The sequence below is a fragment of the Drosophila hydei genome, unplaced genomic scaffold (assembly GCF_003285905.1).
Source record: "Drosophila hydei strain 15085-1641.00,03,60 unplaced genomic scaffold, DhydRS2 tig00000060-arrow-pilon, whole genome shotgun sequence".
Lineage (NCBI taxonomy): Eukaryota > Metazoa > Arthropoda > Insecta > Diptera > Drosophilidae > Drosophila > Drosophila hydei.
In genome coordinates this window covers 6767704-6792392 of record NW_022045656.1, presented here as the reverse complement: position 1 = coordinate 6792392, position 24689 = coordinate 6767704, and the positions used below count along the sequence as shown (strand labels likewise).

The 24689-nt window shown below is 38.2% G+C and overlaps 1 protein-coding gene across 1 annotated transcript; it reads left to right on the top strand.

The window, feature by feature from the left end:
- Positions 1–466: 466 nt before the first annotated feature.
- On the top strand, positions 467–23021 carry LOC111595423 (skin secretory protein xP2-like). The gene is made up of 3 exons (XM_030226145.1): positions 467–571; positions 15733–16252; positions 22657–23021. The coding sequence occupies exons 1-3, from the start codon at positions 467–469 to the stop codon at positions 23019–23021; spliced, it is 990 nt and encodes a 329-aa protein (XP_030082005.1).
- Positions 23022–24689: the final 1668 nt, after the last annotated feature.

Here is a 24689-nt window from a genome sequence, read left to right as displayed (position 1 = left end):
TCTTAAAAGCGGAAAGCAAAAGCAAAACTTTAGTTTTCATAGCTGCCTAGAGGCAAATGAAAGCAACTTAAGAGTTCTAATAACTTTCTAGAACCTATTAGATTAAGTCTATAGCCACAATTAAAATAATATCTTAACAATCTTTAATTACAGCATTTTTTGGGAAAACGGAACACTGTAAGAATTTATATTTATATATATATATAAGAATTTTTATTTATATCTAATCTTTGAAATTCAGTCTAATCTCTTAACATTTCAATTTTTAATCCCTTGCGTTACAAATAACAAAAATACGCTTAGAACATGACGAAGACCTTCCACTATGAGTGCAAACTTCAGAACAAATATTTCCTCAACGATAGATTTATTTAGCAGAAAGATTTCAAAAAGTTCTCCAACTTCCTTCAAAGTCCTCATGTCAATTAATAAAAAGGCTGCAGGCAGCAGCAAACCAAAAACAAAAATGAATACGAACTCAGGCTACAGCAGAGGTAACAACAACATGATGCCAACAACAACCAAGGGCATGAGAAGAACTCGCACTGCCATCGTCATGATCCTGTCGTGCGTCACCACATTGGGAGCATGTTGACATCGACATGGGAGAAATTGTTTTGATGAATGCCTCGATTTAATTGATGAATGAGTTTTTAAGCTGAAAAATCGAAATGAAGAGTCCAAAAGCCTCCCAACAGAAAAGTTGACGTTGCAAATGTCAACCAGCCAACAAACAAGTACACACAGACACATACGAATACTGCTTAACTAGGCAACTTATGTACATGGAGATATGGTTCTCTCTGGCCCAACTATGCCCAACACACAATTCAAGTCATATTTAAAGCCAATGCTATATATATTCATTTGATTTATAGAATCATCTTTATTATTCTAAATGTTTTTTGGAATATTCAGCATTTTTTTGAAAGTTCTGATTGAGCGTGACGTGAGCTAAAATAACTGTAAAAAATTTCATGGCTTAAAATGAATTGATAATCAGCTATTATATGCTTAAGAAACTGAAGCTAATTGTAACGGTAATGGTAGACATATACTGTGGCCAATACAATTAACACTCTTTATTTAAGGAAATCAAATACAAATATATGTACTTATGCAGCACACACAATCTATCCGCATTACTGCATTAATAACCGTGATCATATAAATTATCCTCTAGATTGATGTGTTACAAAGTACTCGTAAATCTTAGGAAGGAAGCAAGTTATCGATGATTATTAATATATTATCAATGATTATTAAATTAGGCTCATCCTGCACAATCTCAATAATAATAACCTTATAGGTTAAAAGATCAACATCAGTTTCATTATATATCTCAATATATCATAGGCAACAAGAAGCATGCTTCGATTCAAGTTGCAAATGTCAACATAAAGATGGACAAATGGGGCTCAGCTGTAAATAAATGTTTAAGAAGGCAAGTGAAGAGTTTACCTTGCACAGGTGGTACGCAATCGAGTGCCAGCTGAAGAAAGCCTCATAAATAAGTCAGCCAAGCAGTACACAGATGCAGTCGTAGCATAAAAGTTAACAATGCCAAAAAGTATGCAATACAAATTTGAAAATCGCGGCACAGCCACACGAAAACTCTAGTCTAGAGCGCAACAATTGCCAGCCACAAATATCAATCCAAAAAAAAAGCAACAAAAGGTACAGAAGAGCAAATATAGCGTGTTGCCTTAATATTACAAACTCCTGTTGGTCTCTGCCCCGCCAACCGTTTGGCCTGAACTGCTGCGTCCCATTTCAGCCAGTCTCTGGCCCTGGTATGCAATAATATAAATTCCAACAGCAGCAGCACAGCAACAACAACAGCATTATATACCCCAACCCTCCGCACTTTAATCGAAACCAATGTAGAGGTAAAATAAAAACACTAAAACAACAAATTGTGAGTAGAACAGAGCAGCTTTGACTACTGAACAAGCATTGTGCACTTAGTAGGACACCAGATAGCTTCAAAGTTAATTCACTCTTTTCTATCTGAAACAGAAACAAACTAGAAAAAGGCTTTGAAAAGCAAAGAAGACAACTCTATAATTAATTCATAAATATCAATAAGAATGCTTAGTTCTTATCCCCATAATTCATTGGCGAATATACTATATATTGAAATGAATTTAAGCTAGAAAATGTTGGAAAAAGTGTTCAATGTGCACAGCATATTCAGCTTAAAAAATGTAGGGTATACAAAAGTTCAATATGCTCGAAGCTCAAGCCGAAACTCTTCAGTGTTCACGTTGAATTGTTTACGTATTCTATGTATTCTGTTATTGAAGCAAATGTTTTGCAAAGTCTTGTGGCTTTCTCTACAACAGCTAGCGGTTAGCTCTACGCTGCAGCCTCTATAGATGGTCAGCAGGGGAGCAGCCGTCGAATGTGAATTAATGGAGTAATTTATGATACCTTCGAATGCAGCACAATCAAAGATTATTTTCATTTTCATCAAACTATCTTCAGCTTATTCCTTCATTAAACGTACATTAAGTTAAAGTTTGGTCAATACAATTTCACATTCAGTTACTGAATTTGATAAGGCACAATTACTCCTTTCTGTGATTCGCCCGGTTCCACAATCTTTTTAAATAAAGTTTAAGTATCCTGCGTAACTCCTTAACTTGTTTAACAATTCAGTTAACAGCATTTACCGCACTTAGAAGGTCACTATTTGCATTGCACTGGCGCACTATCGTAATCAGCTCTAGTTAATTATATCGCTTAAGCGTTCTGTGTCCTCTGCGCCTACCCACAGCCATGCCCCATTAAATGAATGCGACACAACATATAAAACTTGATGTGCCGCGCACGCATAAAACAAAATTTCAACTGCAATTAGTCCTGCACTCTGAATCTCTCTCTCTCTCTCTCTCTTTGGCCTCTGTTCCCGCCCGCTCTCATGATAAAACCATAAAAAATTTTGCGCCAACATGGCAAATAATTTGGCTAACGACATTTTGTAACTAATGCCGGGCAACCGCAGCTACAACAACAACAACAACGATAACCATTAACACGCCGACTCCTCCCAACACTCCCTCCGCCCTCTCCTTAACTAGCGAAATGCAGCGCCAACTGGTCATTAAAAGCGCCCCATAACGGTTTATTGTAATGCCGGCGCATAAGCCAAGGCAAGTGGCCACCCTCTGTCCAGTTCGCCTCCACGGCGTTGCCACTTAATTAGAAAAGTTTCGTTGCGTCACGAGACAAAAGCCATTGACAGCGACTAAAAGTTATTCCAACTGCATTTTCACTTGCCGCGAGAGGTTGTGGAAATGCGGCCAAGCAATGCCCGCCAACCGAATTGCGAATACCCTTATATGAGCTGAACTATTTTAGAATACAATAATCTATAAAGAAAAACATAATATAGAGCAGATTAAGTTTTTGTTTAATAAAAGGTTAAAGTATTATGGAATTTTTTAATGAATGGATTCTGAATTAAATTGGAATAAAGTTTACCTCAAATATGATAGTTGGAAAGATACCATTGATATATACTATATATAATATAAGATAATGACACCTAGTTGGCTAGAGTATGGCATTCGTATATTGTTAAGAGCAGTTAGTTCCTTTCGTTCTTTATGCATATGCTTAAGTACGGGTCTATTAACAGCGATTAACGATTGTCTGTGGCACACTGGAGCTACTCAGGCACTGGAAAAGTCGAGCTTTATGCAATGGAGGTTAAGTCAACAGACGCCACCTGCACAGCTCTATTTGCACATTTTTCCAATTAATTGCTTTTACGTGGGCGACACACACACAGACACACTCCCACCCGCGAATGTCAACAAAAGCCGCAGCACGAGGCACAAGGCCTCTGCCGTTGTCCTTGCGCTCAGACTCCTGCTCAGACTCCTGCTTCGCCCATTGTCAAACCGCCCGCTGGCAGCGCTGCCACAGCCATGCACGCAAAACGAAAATAAAAAAAAAAAACCGAGAAAAAAAATCAAGCAAAGATATAGACTCATCAATGCTTTCAATTGAAAATTTTTGCACGGCCGTTGCCGACTCACGTGACACTCGCTGGGCGTTTTTCCCATTTGTATGCTGTGGGGGGATTTCCGAAATTTCTGGAAATTGGAACTGCGGATGCAGCAAACAATAAGCAGTTACAATAGATCCAAATGTAGGCCTCTTCTCTGCACGCCCAGCGACAGATGTTTTGCTACTGTTTGCACAGCAGCAGCAGCAGCTGCCCCCATTCAATATCTATGCAAAATTTCAGCAATATTTGTTTGGATATATCAATGTACACAGAATATATAACTATATATATATATATAACTGGAATATGGTACAGCTGCAAATTACATTTACTATTTATTTACTGATTGCCACTCGTGTTTGCAATTACCTTAGTTTTCCTTTGAATAAGACATATCGAATTTTTAAGAAATTTGAACTCGTCCTTTTTTTAGTTACAAACAAATGAGTTTATTCATGTTATTTTGAGTTAAATATATTTAAAAAAAAACTTAATTTATATTTATATATTTTTTGTATATAATATTTTCCCTTGGATAAGACAGATACAATTTTTAGAAATTTGAACTCGACCTTTTTTAGATACAAGCAAATTAGTTTGTTCATGTTATTTTGAGTTAAATATATTTAAAAAAAACTTAATTTATATTTATATATTTTTTATATATATTATTTTCCCTTGGATAAAACAGATTTTCAAAAATTTTAACTCGACCATTTTTTAGTTACGAACAAATGAGTTTATTCATGTTATTTTGAGTTAAATATTTTTAAAGAAAACTTAATTATATTTATATATTTTATATATATTATTCGATAAAAAAAAATTATAAAAATTGCACAAATCTCATTTTCAAAATAGACTAAAATCACAGCAAATCCAATTGGATTATGGTTTTTACAGTCCTGTAATTTTTGGCCAATATTGAAGCCAGAGCCATATAACTAGAAATATATATTTGCATATATATAGTTACACGTCCGTCAAGAGTTAATATATTTTAGTCATGCGAACAATCTAGGGCAGGTAGTGGCTTGAACAAAGCTTGTTAAGTTCAAAATTCCAATGTATATGACACAACTGGAAATAGGCGCAACTTTGTCTCTGCACTTTGCATTTAGTTCTGGTGAGAAAAAGTCTTGAGCACGCGATTGTAAGGGACACCTGCATTCAAGCGAAAACAACAGGGAAATGGATTGAAAATCTGGGCGAGTCTAGACGACGGGCAGGAAGCTTTAAGGCCATTTTTGCTGACTGCCAAAAACAAAACAATTTGGCCAACCGCAAGCCGGGCGAATTAGCTGGCGTTCCACGTTCCACGTGCCACGCTCAGCGCCTGCCACTGACAAGTCAATGGAAAAGAGGACTGTCAAAAGCAAGCAAAGTGAAACCAATCCAATTGGCGGCTTAGAAAAATGCAGTTGGGGACACAAATCTTCAAACATGCAACTTGGCGGCAATTGAAAACTCATTGACAGTTGACAATTGGGAAGGAAGAAGAAGAACAGGCAAAGCGGGTGCTATGCAGGGAACAACAGCCTGCGGGGAAAACCAAACTCAATTGCAGTTACATTTCCATTTTGAGTTGTTTTTCCTTTGCTTTTCCTTGTTTTTTTCAGAATCTTGTTGTGAAGCTTGTCATTGACAGCAACAACTCTTGTTGTTGTTGTTATTCATTTGTTTTTCTCGTTCGATTGTTTGTTTTTCTTCTTCATTTTTCTTTACAATGCGAAGACATTTTCTATTTGAAATTGTCAGCAGCAATTGATATGCATTGCTGTGGTTGTTTTTTCCTATTTTTCTGCTTCTGTTTTGTCTACTGATTGCGTTTGGCTGCCATTGGCTTTTTTTACTTTTTTTTTGGTATGCAGGAAATTGAATCGCATGTAAATTGACAAGCGGAGCATGGCAAATTATTATGGCAATAATGAATGTTGGCTAATGAAGTGAAAAACAATTAAAATATGCGGCGTCAATAATGATAATAATAACAAACAAATTGCTTGGCCATTTCCAAAATAAATTGCTGCACAGTTGAACGCGCCAGCGAGTATGCAGCGAAAAATGCATTGGAAATATTGTGTTCCACTTCGTTTTCTTCGAATTTTTGCTCTATGTGTGCATGTGTGCGTTGAAATGTTTTTTGATTTGAAATTTAATGCACGTACTCAATGAAGAAATTCCAACAGCAGCGCATTAGCAGACATGCCCCTCCGCAGGGTCAGCAGCTGGCTGACAGAGAGCGTGAGAGAAAGAGAGAGAGAGAGGGGAAGACAGTGGCAAGGGGCAGGCCGTGATGGCTGCCAATTGCTTTTCAACATATTTGATGCGGCAATGGCGACGAAGACTTCCGACATTTTGCAACTCGGCCACGTACAAAAACGTTGGCAGCAAAGTGTAAAACCAACAGCCACAACAACTAAGGCAAGAACAACGACAACGACGACGACAACAACAACTGCAGCAACAAACACTGCTTAAGCATACAAAATGTAGTGCACATACACACACGCATAGACATGCATACGATGTATGTATGTAAGTAAGTATACGCCACGTTGACCGAACAACAAACATCAAATGTAATCGCAGCTAATAAGAAAACTAAGCAGATCCTTGCAGGTCACGATTTACGCTCGTTTCGCATTCGATTTGGATTTGCGATGCGCTATTGCCAATGCCAGTAACATTGGGGCAAAGCACATCCAGCAAACATTAAAGTAGAAAGTGAAATTTAAGCCTTCATGAAATATTGAAATATTAGTTAAATATTTAGTTAATTTATCAATGAGAATTGGTCTTAGTCATATTCCTCAACATCTACTAAACAGCTGTGCTTAGATCACTCAGGCCTTTCACAATAAGTTGAACTGCTTCGTTTTCACTAGCATTTCAATGACGCTCAGACCACTGTGCGCACTGGACTTCTTCGGTTGGCATGTCAATGGACATTTAATGGCGTGCACCATTATGCAGCGCATCAAATGCACCAAATACGCTTCGTTGGCAATAAATGCTGCATGGCGACGTTTTGGGGGCAAGCTGCCGGCCGGGAACTTAGCTCCGACTTGGCCTCAGCTGCCATCTCAGTGCCGGGCATCTCTGTGTCTTGGACTTGGTTTCAGTCTTCGACCCTGGACACGATTTGCAATTTTGTGCAGCAGCTTTCGCTGCGTCTCTCGTAATTTTTCGTAAATTTCTACACGTACTTGCATTCCATCTTCGTCGCCGTCGCCGTCGCCGTCGTCGCTGTCCGTCTACGGGCTTCCGTGGGCTCCGGCTCGCCCGGTCTGCCGTAGATTGTAACGGCATAACCTTTGAATAAAATTAACATTATCAGCGCCGCACTAAGGCCGCCATACAGCAGCGGATGGCAGGTGTATACTCCAAGGATCAATAAAAATACTGAATGTGCTTTTGAGCGCCATATGATGCGATGGCCATTAGGATAAAGATTAAGGTCGCTCGTACTTGGGCTCTAGAATATGTGGGGATTAGTGCGCTCTAGCATAGAAACTGTGTGTATATCTGTATATAAAATATCAGAAGCAATTCATATGGCTGCTGGGCATATGAAATTTAAGCTCATGAGCTTACACTTGAGTTCAGTGTAGTGCTATTCAAAGTAGTTCATTGCAATGAGCAATATTTTTATGAACGAATTCCTGTTTCAAATACTTTTTATCAAATCACACAACAGAGGTAAAAATATTTCAACTTGTTTATTAAGCTCAAATATGTGCAAAATTCCTGCTGTCCACAAGATCTCAAGCCCTTTAAGTATGTTGACTATGAAACCAGTTCTAACTTCGATTGAATTGTACATGGAATGTCAAATTGTTTGTCCGCTTGCTGCCCAATGAAATTTCCTTACCAACTTTTATGTCTGTCGATGTGGAATGGGGAGCACACATCAATTACGTATTGCCGCACACTTTCCGCTCCTCAATCGAACAGCCCAAAAAACTAATTGGTGGAAAATTAAGTTTTTGCACAAAAATGTTGCGCAAATTGAAATGCAATCGGGGCAAAGCGGATTATTGAAAAACTTTTATGATTGAATTTTGTGGCGCATCCAAAAACGGCCCCAAAAAGCGCATCGAGAACTTAATGCTGGAGACTCCTCGGTCTCGTTTAGCGTGTGTGAGTGTGTGTGCGAGGCACATGTGCGGCTGGCAGAGCTTATGTATGAGTTCTTTTATCGAATGTTTGCCAAAAAGGCCAAGAATTGTGCCGTTGTAACGTCTCGGGCGCCCGTCAGCTCCTCCTACTGGCAGCTTTCAATAGGGGGTCTGGGTTGCGTTATAACGATTTACTCGTATATTTTGCTACTTTCGCTATAAAATATAAATATGCAATAAAACAAAACGACGACACGCCGAACATATGCATTACTGTCTGCCCTCCGTTCCGGTCCTTTTGCTGGTCCGCCGAAATATTTGCTAGAAAACGAAGACATAAACTCAAAAATATGGCGCATTTGGCAAGACAAAAAACAAACGCCACTCGCTGGCAGCAAAGAGCTGGGACCGAGGCCAAGACAAAGGCATTTCTAAATAGCAGTAGCAGCCAACCAGCCAGCCAGCCAGCCAGCCAGCAGGAGAAGACATGCCAACACATGACTTACTAAGGGACTACAACGGGGCGTATACGTATCGCATTGTTGTGCTAAATTGCGCGCTCAGCTGGCGCACGAGTTGACTGCATTTCGCTACTTGCAACAGCCAACGGGAAAGGGGAGCAGCAGTAGTAGCAGAGAGAAGGGAAGCGCCCACTTTATGATGCGCCCATATGTTGCAAAAAACTGGCAAAGGACCTGGGTATTGGGCGCTGCGGGGCAATAAAAAATGAAAGGCTTGACAGGCACATTCCCTAGGCAAATCACTGCAGTTGCACATAAAGCAAATCGTTCGGCATTTGTTTTGATTTGCAATGATTGTTAAAAATATCAGCGTCGACAGATGAGGATTGTAATAACAGATACTCTGCGATGGCTTGCGAAAGTCTAAAAATGACATGAAGGCTAACATTGACTTGGCTCCCAATTGGTATAGAAATGGATTCGCTGTTTAAATGTTTTAATAGAAATCGGAATGTGGGATATTTAGTGTATGAATGAATAAATTTTCAGTCAGCTACAAATTTCTTCAACTTATGCAAATAATTTAAATTGTTACAAAAGAAACGTTTTTAAATATTCTTAAAGAGCTTCATGTTGCAACATGCTAGTTTGAGACAGCAGCTTAAGTGCATATAATGCAAAAGACAACAGTATTATAAATTCCTCTCCTATAGATAGATATATGAATATTATATAATGCTATTACTCCAACCCCTGACCAAGTGCCACGTCAAATTGGCTGCAACTGCGAGTGCTGTGCACAGTTTTCGTACCTCCCATATGCAGGTGACCTAGCTGACCCTTTTAACCAGCTCTCAAGTTGATAGTGAAAGTTCCTTATCATAATTTACAAGACAATTAGCCAGACATTGGCCTCAGTCGCCAACATTGTGGATGCGGCCGCACTCCACCATATATCGATGGGAAAAACTTTGTCTGTGAAATGTTGTTGTAGAAGGAGACAGAGAGAGTGTGAGAGAGAGAGAGCTACTTAAAGTTTACAGGGGCCACAGGGGCCGCAAATGCCAGACAATAATTAGCCAAATTTATTGTAATTAGGCGCACACGCACGGACCGCATAGCACACATACCCCAGCATGTGTCCTGGGGTCTATATAATTATTATCATTACCATCTGTGCGGACCTTCTAACTATTGTCGCATGTGTGCGTACGAGCTGAGAACGCATTTAATTGCAGAAAGCGGCAGCATTCGCAGTTGCTTTGCTCTTAGCGTCTTTTTAAATAATTCAGTTGGCTGTAAGTGCCGGGCTGCATCCATAAGCTGTCCATGAGAGCCTGGCCCTGGCACATGGCTAACAGCAGCGGAACACGCCAAAAACAAAGAACATGTTGGTTAAGTAACTGGAAATGGGTATGGGCATGGCTATGGCCATGGCTATGGGTAGAGGTGTGAGCATAGGGCAACTCTGGCTCATGCAGTCGAGTCACGTCACAGCATGTCGCTAATTTTTCTATTTTTTTTACCTTTTGCGAAGCTGTGACGAAAGTTGAGAGTTGCGAGTTTTGCTGCAATGCGTTGAAGTACAGTTTTTTCAGCTGTTTGAAATGCGAGATACTCTACCTGCCTGTGTTTTATAGCAGACCCTGGTGCTGACAACTGACAGCAACATTAATTGTCGATAGTTTGAAACCTACTTTGAGCAAATTGTCAGCCTTAAAGAGTGTGCATGAAACAAATATATGAATTGATCTGTTTGTAATTTATATCTTGGATTATTATAAATGACTTATAAATATTACAAACAATACTAAATGTCCTCAATTACATACCTAATGATGTAAAGTTATTAGACAACAATTTAATTATATTGCTTCCCAAGCAAATGTTTTACATGAAATTTCTATTCATAGTAAAAAAAATCGTTAACTGGTTTAAGACCGAGTTAAAGCTAAAGCCTCTTGGGTAAATATTTTCTTATAGTTTTTTCATATTAAAAACCTTTAATACTAATAATATACTAAAAATAATGTAATCTTCAAAAGTGAATAAAATATTGTGGCTTTTAGATATAAATTGAAGGGCTTTCAAGTGTTTGTTAAATATTCGCTTTGAGGCGCTTAAACTGTGACAGCAGATGGGCAGAAAACAACTCTGCTTTGAGCTATATGAGGAACAGCTAGTGACACACACATACACACAAACACACACACACACTTAGAAAAAGTGCAGCATACCGCACGGCGCACGTTTTCTTTTGTAAACTTTATTATTTCGTGTTAAAAGTAAATAAACTTATGCGGGTACGTTCGCTCCACCTCCAAACAATATCTGCCTCTCTCTCTCTCTCACTCTCTTTAGCTATCTGTGCAAGTATCCACACTTAAGTGAAATACTAGACGGGGGACTGGCACATGTGTGTGTGTATGTTTTTATTACTGTTAGTGGGGGTTGGCGGGGCGTTTGCATTGTTTGGCACTTGCGGTAGCTTTGCCTTTGCTTTTCTGCTGTCAGCCAGCCAGTCCAAATTGAAATTGGACATTAGACGTACACACAACGACAGAACAAAATGGCAGCTGCCGCGACTCTGCTGACAACTACAACAACAAAACGAACTGCTGCAACAACTACTTCTAGTCCTGCCTGGTGCCGCACTCATTGTGAATGACAACGCCCCTGGTACGTGATTTCATTTCCGTTTGCCTTTGTACGCTGCACCTCACAGCTGGCAACTTCGTCGAGTCGTTGTGAATCTGAAGTTCTGAAGACTCGCCTCCGCTCTGCTCCGCCCCAGCTCCACTTCATTCTGGTTATTTCTTTTTTTTTTTGGGGTCGCTTTGAATGCTAAAGAGACTAACTGTAACTGTAGGTACATAACATCTATATACAGCTGCACTTGTATATGGGTAGGTGCTTTCGGGGGCCTCGGCAAATGCACATTTTACTGTGCATGCGTGTCGTTTCATTAAGAACTTTGCGCTTATCTGGTTGGCTGGCCCAGCTTTTTGACAGGTGGCTCCACCTACCGTGCATAGCACGCACTACACACTTTGTTCTCCTTTTTAGCTGATTTACGAGTGCGCAATGACGTGTGTGAGTGTGTTTGCGTGTGTGCACATAAGGTTTATGTGTTCATTAAGCGACTTTACTAATTCATGGATATACATAAATAAGAGATATATATATCAACATATATTTATACACGAAAGTTATAAGAAATTTAATTTTTTCATCTGTGATCTTTAATTTATATCTCTCAATATCTTGCTTTTGGCTTTATAATTCTTTGACTTTTTGTTAGTATAGAAATTTGTAATCTGTAATATGTTAATTTTAGTCTGGGCATTTGAAATAGCCCCAAAATCACTCTGAGATCAACGCGAACTAATGCCAAGGGCAATCCAGAATTTCTTTTATCTCCACGCAGGGTCCATCACTCAACTCAAATTTAAGAAGCTAACCAGACTTAAGTGGCTCTAACGAAGCAACAATAAGTCCCCGGTTTTACCTATAACACGGATATCGAAGATGGCCCACTGCATGACATCATGTGCTAATGAGGCTAAAATTATATTAGTGTGGTCTAAACTCAATTAACATAATTTGCGATCTATATGTTTATGAATAATTATAACTATATAAATCATAACTTATTTGGATGCAAATGCGTGGACCAAACAAATCAGAGTACAATGCGCAGATTGCATAATAAAAAGAAAAAATATCAAACAAATTTGTGTTTCAAAAATAATTAAGAGTATAACAAGAAGTTAATCGGCAGATGGAATCCAGAAGTAGTTGAAAACTGGCTTAGCGCATACCTTAATGTGAATAAATAGATTAACATTTGGACGGATTAGCATTTACACGAACTCATAGCCGAGTCTTAATTACAGCTAATGAACAAAATGCCAACACAAAACGGCCAAGAAAGCGAACACGAAGCCGAAGAGGCAAGTGCCAAAAATAAAGTCTCACCAGACTGACGCTTGAGTAAAATTTAAATTTCAAAGTCAAGGCCAACAGATGAGGCATAATTAGCCCTCAGTTCGTGGCGCCGAGCAAACGGTCACAGAAAACGAGCCATAAAAATATGCATACAAATTATAAGTGGAGAAAAAAGGCAGCAAAAATAATAATAAAAACATAACTAGTTGCTTTGCGATGCCTAAGACAAAAGAGCGTCAAATTGGAATATAATTGTATTAGTCAAGCGCTAGAGTTCATGCGAATAAGCAGTATGCGAATGCACAAGCTGGCAGACAGTGCATATAGAAATGTGGGACAGATCTCAGATTGGTGCTGATCGGAAGCTAAGCCATGCAAATCGAATGCCCATAAATTGGCCGCCAAAAGATCGACATTTACATACGTGATTCGTTCGAGAAATGGGAAGCAAACAAAACGCAGAAAAGTTCCAATTTGAAATTTAGTAGCTGCACATAAAATTAACAACAAGTTTTTAAATTCGCTTGGGCCATGAATCTGTTTGACTATTTGAGTAGCGTCTCTTGTTTGCGCTTCGCTTACGAATGGAATGATCCAACCAACTGATGACAGAGAGACACGGCCCAGCCCCGGCCACAACAGCCGGATCATAAATCTGCTAGCCAATATTTGGACAGCGCAAAAATTAAGCAGCAATGCTCATGATTAACTGCTTGATAAACTTAATTTGTAGTTGCAATTTAATCCCCAACACAACTCATCGCTCGCCAAAGACAACGCCGTGCCAGCAAATTAAGATATCACCATAAATAATGGGAATGTAGCGTTCCGTGTATTTATACTGACTGTATACTATGAGGAAATAATGCACAAGTCAAGGAGGAACATCCAAACCCCTCAGATCCATAAATATTTCGTGTTTAGTATTTAAATACTGTTTATTATTGTAGCTTTACTAATGGTATTTATTGGAATTTCGAATCAGAAACAATAAAGAAATTTTATTGGTGGGCGTATCTCGAAATTAACATACGGAAGACTGAAGAGCCTTTTGTCTGTTAGGTGTTTAAATTTTGTATAACAATGCAGAGGAAGAACAAAAGTAAGCACAGACAATTTATTTTACGTATTTCCTTATACTATTAAAACTTTAAAATTTTTTAAATTTATCTTTTATTTAAATTTCTTAGTATACAAAGTTATTTATAATTATTTACATGAACATTTATTTATATCTGTATATAAAACGTTTAATATTAAAAGTTAATTGATGAATTTAAAAATTATTAATTACAAAATAATCATAATATTAATAATATAATTTTTCTTCAATACTTGGATAGTATATATTAATTAGGATTAATTAAGTCATTATTGAGTTTTTATAGATACTTCGTTTTCAGTCTAATAAATCAAAATTACAAATATAATACAAATAAAAAAAATTTATATTTAATATTCTTTTTATAGGTGCAATTATGAATTCTTAGCTCAGAAAAAAAATACTTTTTTTGTCTATGAAAAATCTACAATTATTAAGCTTTAATTTATTTTGAAGTCATAAAACTATTCAATCTCTACTTTGCCTGATCACAAATGATACATATTATTAAGTCGCCAATCAGCATTTCCTTATATTCAATTATTCAGTTAATTATTCACACATGATTCATAAAATTGATTAAATTATTTTTACTCAGACATGAGCTGTAAAAATATTTTAAATATTGGGTTGCTTCTGTGCCTTTAAACTCATAAAGTTAAACTATCGTTTGCAACACATACATAAGCCTCAACTCATCAAAGGCGGAATCAAAGTCCAGGTATATTTTTGAACGAATCGTTGATGAGGCTTTGCATAACTAAGTAGCAAGCTGTGTTCATGACCGAATGAGCTATATTAATCACTTATCATACAATAAGCTCATTAATGAATTAGACATTTACAGAGTATTCAAATTTTATATGATAACGGTTAAAGTTTAATTATAAATTATAATATACATATATATATATAATATATATATGTAATAAAATAAAATATTGATTAGTGATTTGCTTCCTGAAGGCGATTTTTGCTTAGCAAATGATTCTATAAGCGATTAAGACAACAGCCCAGCGGCAAGCAACCTTCACGAAGCTGTCAGAAGCGGCGTCCAAATCAATTTAAAGAAGTCACGTCTATAGCCAGACCCATATTCGAGCTTGAACAAATGGAACTGGTTTCTGGCAATGAAATTAAGCTGAATCAACATCTTAATGGCCAAGGGTCAAAAACAACAAATCACTTGTTTTACATATATTATTGGAAATGAACAGGATGAAGTTCTAATGGCTAGCAAAAAAAAAAAAAAACAAAATAAAAGCAAAAACAAAAACAAGAAAACAAAAGGGAGAGGTAAGAATTGTGTCAGGATAAGTTAAACGTTGCCTGAGCTAAGCCATAAACAACGCATAAACAAGTTTTATTCAACGATCGAGAACAACGAACTATAAAGTGGCCAAAAAATGTTTAATTAAACCTGTTTACTATCAGCTACGCATGCCTCAGGTGTAATTTGCAAATTTCCGGCTCGTCACGAGACGTGGGTCAACAAAATTCTTCAATAAATACAACAGAAAAATAAAATTTATTTGATTCAAAATATAATATAAATAAAAACATATATTTGTTGCAAATATCCCGTTAGCAGGCGTTCTTTATTATATCTGATTGGGCTATTAAAAATCAATTTATTGGCATAAATTAAACCATCTCACTATAAATTCTATGGCAAACAAGTTGCCATCAAGATTGGGGCTCATCCGTCAATCGACTGGCCCCCAAAGACAATTTAGCTAGTCTTAATGAGCATATAACCATATTGAACATTCAATATTCAACATTCAACATTCAATATTCAATATTCAATATTCAATATTCAATATTCGATATTCGATTTTGGCTAGACCTAAGCAAACAACCGAAGCTGTGTTGAGGCAGGTTTTTCACAATCGCCAAGAGTGTTTGAACACCCGCTCTCGTCTGCGAATGGTATAAATAGTAACGGGCAGGCACCAAGCAGACAGAAGCTATTCAAACGCTTGTGGAGTAAGAGTCTAACTATCACTGAAATGGTAAGCCATGATGCCCACCTAGAGCCCAATGCTCGAAAATTGGTTTTAATCGCGACTTCTCGCACAGAAATTCTTGGTCGTTGCCGTTGCCTTCCTGGCCTGCGCCAGTGCTGATGTGTCCCACTTGAGTTCGGGCTACAACTATCAGGCACCCGCTCCTGTTTACCAGCCAGCGCCAGCTCCGGTCTATCAGCCAGCACCAGCTCCAGTCTACCAGCCAGCTCCAGCTCCAGCTCCAGCTCCAGTCTACCAGCCAGCGCCAGCTCCAGTCTACCAGCCAGCGCCAGCTCCAGTCTACCAGCCAGCTCCAGCACCAACCTATGAAGCACCTGCTCCAATCTACCAGCCCGCCCCAGCTCCAGTCTACCAGCCAGCTCCAGCACCCATCGCCATTGAAGCACCCGCTCCAGTCTTCCAGCCTGCGCCTGCACCAATTTCGATCCCTGCCCCAGCTCCAGTCTATCAGCCAGGCCCTGCTCCAGTGCAAGCACCTGCTCCAATCAACAGCTACATCCCACCAGCACCAGTCTCGATCCCTGCTCCCGCTCCAGTCTACCAGCCTGCTCCTGCCCCGATCCAAATTGAGGGTCCCGCCCAGTACTCCCCAGCACCTGCGCCCATCCAGTACTCTTCTGCCGGACAGTCTCAAATCATCCAGTCGCAGCAGGCTCTCGAGCAGATCGAGCAGCCCTCTGCTGATGGCTACCGTTACAAGACTGTGCGTCGTCGCGTCTACCGTCGCAACCGCCTGTAAATCTAGACTTGCTAAATCGCAACGCATCCTAACGAATTTCCCATAGAATATCAATAAAATAAAAGAAAAACTAAAACTTTACCAAATTGTTTTCCAATCAAAATGCCAGCCCGGCCGCACTCAATCAGCAACAGTCCCAATCAGCGGCTGCAGCCAGCAGCTCCAACTTTATGGACACTTGAAGGCAAGCCTCTCTCGCCTGTTCCTGGGGCCAGCATCGATTTAAGTTGGAAATTTATGAAAGCCAAATGCATGCTTGGAAGAAAAGAGAAATCAACTTAGTATCCGCATCGCAATCGCCATCAGCAGACAGATAGCAAGAGGTGGCCGTCAAGCAGTTGCAGGAGCGGCAGCTCGGCCCGCTCCCTAAGGAGTCGCCGCACGGCATTCGGCATGCACTCACATTTATCACGAAATTTATGGGCTGGAATGAGCTTTGATGATGTGGAAATTTTTCTCGTTAGATTCAAAAGTTTCGCCCACAGCCACAGCCACGCCCAGGCCCAGGCCCTGGCCCACGCCAACGTGCACATTGGCCTCATCAGACCACTGACCACTTGTGGCTGCGACTGCCGCAATTGCGCTAACAAGTGCCAGGACACAGGGCATAGGACCAGGCGCCAGGATATCGACGGGTCGCAGACCAAAGAAAATTAACAAGAAACTGCGATGACATCGACGACGACGTCTTTACGATTTGATTAGGGAAATGTCTGCAACGGCGCGTTGGCTCCAATGGATTTAACTACCCAGCCGCTGGCCAGGGTCAGGGCTCAGGCCATAGAGTTTGAGTTTCCACTTTAAAGCCTCGCCACAGAAGCCACACACATTACACCACCTATACTAATTAAAAAGATAAACAAGCTGCGAAACTGACTTGACCAGCAGATACCCTCTATTGTCCTCTTCGCTTTAAGTACTAACTTTGAGTAAAACATTGTTGATTTCCACATTTTATATAGAAGCTAAATTTAGTGGGGTACAGCCTCCATATTATTCACTCCTGTCTGTTACATACCCTTGCTCCACTTCATCATATCCCAATTTATAGCAAAAGCGTGTAATAACAAAAAAGCTGCCAAATTAATTACGTAATTAAAACAAATCATTTTTTGCTCTCTGCTCAGCCTAGCCATAGCAACCGCATCAAGCAGGGCAGAGGACAAAGGACATAGAGCCTGGCCGGGACCAAAGCCAGCTCCCATGTCCAAGCCGGCTTTTGTTAATTGCATTTTGGTCAAATATTGGCAGCTTAATTAAATGAATTAAAATGCGTTTACGCTTTGATGCGCACATCCCGATACAAATAAATACATATGTGTATATATTTATATATACAGGGATATACGAGCAGCTGGACATTGTGCAAATTGCATTGCTCCATTTTGACAGGCAATTACAATTTATAGACTATTGAACTTGACCACACTAATCAGTTAGTATTTGTTCCTGGAATGTGCAGTTGCGGCTGGTTGGATTTAAAAGATTAGAAATACATATTCAACAACATTTATTTCTGAATACAAAATATTTATGGTTGCTATCTTACCCAAGCTTTAGTTTCAACGGCATATGGCTAACGAGTACAAGAACTTATCTTGTATTAAACTATTTATTTCTTAAAAAGCAGATATTACATAAAACGAAACATTGAAAGAAGAAATAAAGTCGAATATAATTGAGTATATAATATATAAAAAAATATAATAATATATATATGAATAAATAAGTATATATATAGACATAATTTCAATATAAGTAATTTCTTAATTAAATACAATATATTTAAAGACATTTTTTATTTTAAAAAAAATTGTTTCAAATTTTTTACAAATATAACATTAAATTAAAAATCACATAAAAATATGTAAATTGAATTAAAAATAGTAAAACAATGTATGATAAAACACGAAGTGTCTAGGGTAAAATACTTTTTACTTGATTTCTATTTCTTATTGTTTCTTTATTTCTTATACTTTACTGTACTTAATAATATTAATAAAAAAATCATTGGAAATTAAATATATTACTTTCTGATATATAATAATTGTAATATTATTTTTTTAATATTATTTTTTTAATAGACCGACCTATTTTTTGTATATATTATATTCAGTATTGCTTATTTACATATTTGTGTTTAATTTTATTATTTGTAAATAAAATTCTTATTTTAAGTAATTATTTTATTTATTTTTAAGATATTTTTATTGTGTTATTTCTTAATGAAATTTTTTTCATATTATATATTTATTTATTTATTTTTTAATATTTTCTTTTTATTTGATTTATTTATAAACTATTAAACCAGTACCTTTTTAATCATTTAATTTATTTTTATTTATTATTTAGCATTTTTCTGGCACTGCGGCCTTTTCAAAAATAATTTGTAAGAAGAAACTCGAAGCTATTTTTCAAAGTATCTATATACAAACATAGCCAGCATACAAGCACCCACGGACCAACACACACACACAAACACACATACACACACCAACACACACATCATCTAAACAGTAGCTGCGCTTAGTGAAGCTTAAATCCGAGTAACAATCTGCCAGGAATCGAGCAATGTGCAATTTTCAGCCTCATTGCACATCGCTCGCCAGCTAAGCCAGCGTCGAGCAAATAAAACGACGCAGGCGATAGGTGGTGCAGTGGTGCGACAGTATCGCGGCGGTGGCTGGAAACAATTGACAGTTGGCTGCATTTGCAACCGCACTTAATTAGCAGTTAATGATGCTGATTAACACGCATTATGGCCAGGCCGACACCGCCACCGCCCCCACCCCCTGCCCATGCTGGGCTGCGAGCTGTCCAGGTATACAATGTGTAATCAATGCTTTAGGCGCCGTGGATTACAAAATAATCGCACGGCAGACAAGCGCCAGGCCCGCCCAAAAGTATGCAAAAAGAAATGAACTCGGCCCAAAAAATAAAAATACAAAAAGTTAAATGCGACGCGTATAAAAAGTGGTGAGGCCTACGGAAGGTGAGCGAGGCAGCTGGTGGAGCTTACAACAAGCGCAGCTTACCATTGTATCGAATACACACACACACTGACACATACACACTCACACAATATTGACAGTATCTACGTAATTATATCAGCAGTGGCAGCCGCACGGCCACTGAAATATGCAACGTTGACTGCCTTCATTTATTTTTACTGTTACTGCATATTGGGGCGGCGATTCGATGTGCGGAATATCGCTGCCCATTTTACACCTGTACCACCCGACCCACCCGGCTCAGCCGAACCACTCGAGCACTTCATTTGCAGCATTAATTTGTCGCGCGTTGATTTATCTCGCGAAATATACGGAAATACGAGCACATAACACCACGAGCCGGCCTGTAGCTGGAAGGAGACTTGCCTGAATTTATGATCTGGCAGTCGCCGGGCATTAAAAAATGTTAAAATCGATTGTTAAGCGTTGTCAGCTGTTGAAGAGTTGGCATGCCGTTGGGTCAATGCATTTTAATCCAGTTGAATGCGTTTTAAATAAATATATTTGCCATCAACTCTGCAACTATGGCGCATTCAAGCACGAGAGCTGACAGAACACGCGTAAGTGTGGCTGACCTTGAAGGCAGTTAGATCAACGTAAAGGCGGAAGCCGAATGCCAAATATTAGATTTATGTATTAGAAAAGCAACTCAGAAGGCTCGAGCCTCATTTAATTAATCGGTAAAGATGTTAGTCTGAAGTGAAACGTGAATATGGAAATGAACTACTTAATGAACTCCCAGTTTATAAGAGCTAAATATTTATTTAGCCAAAGTGGGGAGCACATTAGAAACCAAATTATTTAATAGCTAACTTGTTCTAAGGCGCAAACAAGTTCTATTGCATTTCGATGAACCACTTCTAATTTGAACAGAGTTAGCCAAATACCAATATCTAAATATTGATATCATAAAGGAACCAGTTCAATTGGAAAAAGACATTTTAATTACAAATAATTTTTTTCAACTTCTAAATTGAGTTGAAACATTTCTTTATTTATAGACAGCTAAAGCTCAAATAAAATGGCAATTGAGACAAAAAAGTTGATTGTTTCGAATCGCTTCGAAACTGAACTGTGCTAATCGGATTAAAGAAGCAAAAGAAGACAACAAGTGCAGGAAATGTAAGGAACACATTTCAATGCGATTGCATTATGATTTGAAATTTCTCTTCTCAATTTGTAGTTTCAACAATATTGCTTTGTTATTCTTTAAAGCACTGCGTTCCCGACCAATATAGAAAATGTTATTATTTTTTTTCTATTGATCGTTTCAAACTCCCGCTCAAATAGTTGTGTGCCGTCAATTTTTATACATTGCTGTGCAAGCTGCGTTGCAACTTCAACTATTAACAGACAAACAACTAAATTACGTATACGCAATGTTGCATGACGCGCTCTGAGCTGTGTGTGTGCGTGTGCGTGTGTATGGGTGTGTATGGGTGTGTGTGTTGAAAACCTTTCGCAGTTTCAGTTTATTGGCGCTGCGAAAATAATGGAATTGTCAAAATAAAAGCGGGTTAAGTGCTTGTTTGCATAGCTTTTGTAGTTTTTGTTTGACACAAGCTGCAAATATATTCGAATCACAATGGCGACACAGCAGCAGAAACTCAAACAATAACAACAACAGTCAAGTGAGAGACGCCCAAATGTCTCAAAAGCTTTTTGGCAGAACTGAAGCGTTGACAATCCAAAAAGTGGCTCATTGGCAATTTGTGTAATTAAAAGAGCGACTAAAACATGTCCTTCACTGCATATCCTCACACACACGTACAAACCGTTCTCCCACACACACATACTCAACTATTTGGCTACTAATTTGTTTTTCATGCTGACACTTGGAACGAGTAGTTGGCGTCGGTCTCACTGGCGACACGCTCAACTTTTGACCTGCAACTGAACGCATATTCAGCTGCGCATTTATAACGCATTCATAGATAAATGTGCATATATTTATATATATATATATATATATATATGTATGCAGATCTGTATCTACAACGCAACTCTGAGCCATAAAACGACAGTGACAACAATGAGCCACTCGCTTGGTAGCGAAACGAATTTGGCAAGACGCAGCTCTTTCGGCTCTTTTGTCCAATAGCCACTCGTCTGCCTTATCAAAGCTAATTAAGCAAACTAATCACAACAACTTTTTGGTTTGCCCATCAACTCAGCTCAGATCAGCTCAACTCAACTCAACTTAGCGCTGCTCTGCCCCACACAGTGAGTAGTTGACTTTGATAAAAATAAAGCATTTATGTTTTATGCAAATTACATTTAAATTCAAGCAATGGCAAAAAAGTGAGAATATCATTCAAACTTGACCATAGCCGACTGTCAAACACACTTTACTTGGAAGACAAGCTGGTATTACGGAAATATTTTTGTTATCTAGCAAATAAAATAAATATATAATAGACATACATTTTTAAATAATATTTAACAAACAAACGAAGTTTAATGGATACTAAAAAATATTTATAAAATATATAAAAACAAAAATTAAATATATAAATGCAGCAGATAAAGCTGAGATTATTAGTTAGTTGAATGTAAAAAAATATATTTTTATTTTATGCTTATTGAAAATAAAATTAAAATTATATATATATATATGTTGTTTCATATTTCATCTAATGAAATCAAACGTCTTTAAGTCGAACAATAAAATAATCAATTATTTATCGTTGCCCTAAATATGTATTGTCTAAAGTCATATTGATTAACATATTTGATAGTGGCTACCGTGGGACCCCACCAGCCCGATTTGATACTCTACAGTCCATTAGTCTTTGTGTAACCAGCTGTTGACAATAAAATTCTGGTTTCTGGCATATTAAGAGCCTATAATTTGAGCAATTCTTCATCGAGTTCGTCTGCGGACGGTCTAGCACCGCGCACAATTTCATATAAATACTACCGCCTCGGATTGTCCAAGATATACTAGCAACTGATACGTTCCAAGTAACATACTCAAAAATGGTAGGTGCAAGAGTTGGCCACGTCAACAGCAGCGGCTTACTAAGGAGCAATCCTTTAAATTTTGCCTTGCAGAAACTTCTTGTTGTCGCCTGTGCCCTTTTGGCTGTTGCCCACGCTGATGTGTCGCATCTGTCGGGATACAACTATGCTCCGGCGGCACCAGCCCCAGCTCCTCTGGCACCAGCTCCTTTGCCCGTGAAGGTTGCTCCTGCTCCACTGCCCGTGAACTCCTACATTCCTCCAGCAGCCGCACCAGCACCTATTGGCCTGCCCGCTCCAGCTCCAATCAACGTTGATGCTCCAGCTCCCATCAACCTTGGTCCGGCTCCAACCAACCAGTACATTCCTCCAGCAGCTCCCGCTCCAGCACCAGCTCCCATCCGTGTTGCTCCTGCTCCAGTCCCAGCCCCAGCCCCTGCCCCAATCTCTCTCCCAGCCCCCGCTCCAGTCAACCAATACATCCCTCCTGCAGGTCCCGCTCCAGCTCCCATCCGTGCTGCCCCCGCCCCAGTGCTGGCTCCTCAGCCCTCTCTGGAGGAGATCGAGCCCATCTCTGCTGATGGATACCGCTACAAGACCGTGCGTCGTGTCATCCGTCGCCGCCTTTAAGCAGTAATCGAACGTCCTAAGTCTTAGGCGATGACAAGAAGTTGATTCAATAAAATAAAAATATTAAGTTTGTAAAAAGAAACAATTCTTTTATTTCTCTAAAAAGGCGGAACTAAAAAGCATATGTAGATAGAGTTTACTGTACCCTGTGCTTATAAAGCGACTATTCAGTTCAACAGCTTCTATTGTTGGAAGCGGCTTGGTATTCATTTCATTTAACAGACTTGCTAGACTTTTATAAATAGGATTTCGTTTTTTTTTGCAAACTAAAAAATGCGGAAATAATTCAAAAGATTTAGATGAATATGAACAAAATATAAATAAATTCAGATTTGAGATTTACGAGAATTTATTTGCCAGACACACGTGGCCAAATATAAGAATGAATATTTTAATAAATTTATGCGCCTTAATGAGCAACAACAATATAAAAATTGTTTACACCTTTACAGATTACCTGTCAGAGATAGGTCTTAGCTTGTATTTGAAAACGAATTGATTTTCTATTTCAAGCATATTTAAGACATTTATGTAATTCAAGTTGAGATCTAAAATAATTTATTTTCATATTTAAACTAACCTAGTCAAGAGTCTTCAAGTAAACCTAATACCTTTATATGATCAAAGTTAAGATAGCAATTATATCTATATCAATGTAACTATCCAAAGATCTTTTCAGGTCTATATAATGAAAGTTAAGATAGATTGAAGCACGTCTGAGAATTTCTACAAGCAATTTTTGATACTAATCAAAATGCTTCCAGATGTCACTTTTACATAACTAATGTATAGTTAGTTCTATTCGAAGAAAAAGGATCAGCTTTATAGAATTTCATTAGATATTCTAATGTACCTTGACAAAGTCCATCGGCTATTAGATCCTAACTTATGATCCTATGCCTTACGAGCTGGGATTCCGCAGCTGTGCCTTCAATTCCAATTTACATTTGATTTCCTTATTTAGAAAAGATTCGATTTATGCTTTGGAACAGTTGCCAGCATATTAACACTTTCATTATGTAAGAAATAAATCCGAATTGATAGTCATTTTATGCAAACAGCTGGGAGACCAAAGCCAATTAATATGCCAAGCATTCGATGCGAAAACAAATTAGGCAAATGCGATTCTCGGCGATTAACTAACTGACTTAGAAGAAGAAGACATGGCTGAGCAAGAGGAAAACAGCAAGAAAGAAAAAAACAATTGATGTTATTAATTTTGGCATTAACTTGAAATGATGCCATAGGCCAGAAGTTCATTTGCGGGACATAAATCAGCATTGAGCGATGAAAACAAGAAAGAAAAAACCGAGCAACAAGCTGAAATCAAAATTAAGACACAAGAAACATTGAAAACTAAAGCCATTATAATATAAATAATGATAATAAAAATTAAAAAAAAAAAACTAGTTTTTATATCAATGACGAAATTTAGATACTCTATTATAGATTGTAGCATAATTATAAAAATTGAAATGATTGCAAAAATAATTAATTTAAATATTATTTATTAAACATAAATTTATATATTACAGAAATGGTTACATTATATATATATATTTAACTATATTTTATATTATATTATAAAGATACTATTCGCATACCCTATCATTGATTAATGTCTTTGCTTCTGGCGTCCTCAGCAATTCGTCTTGGCGCACCAAGCTT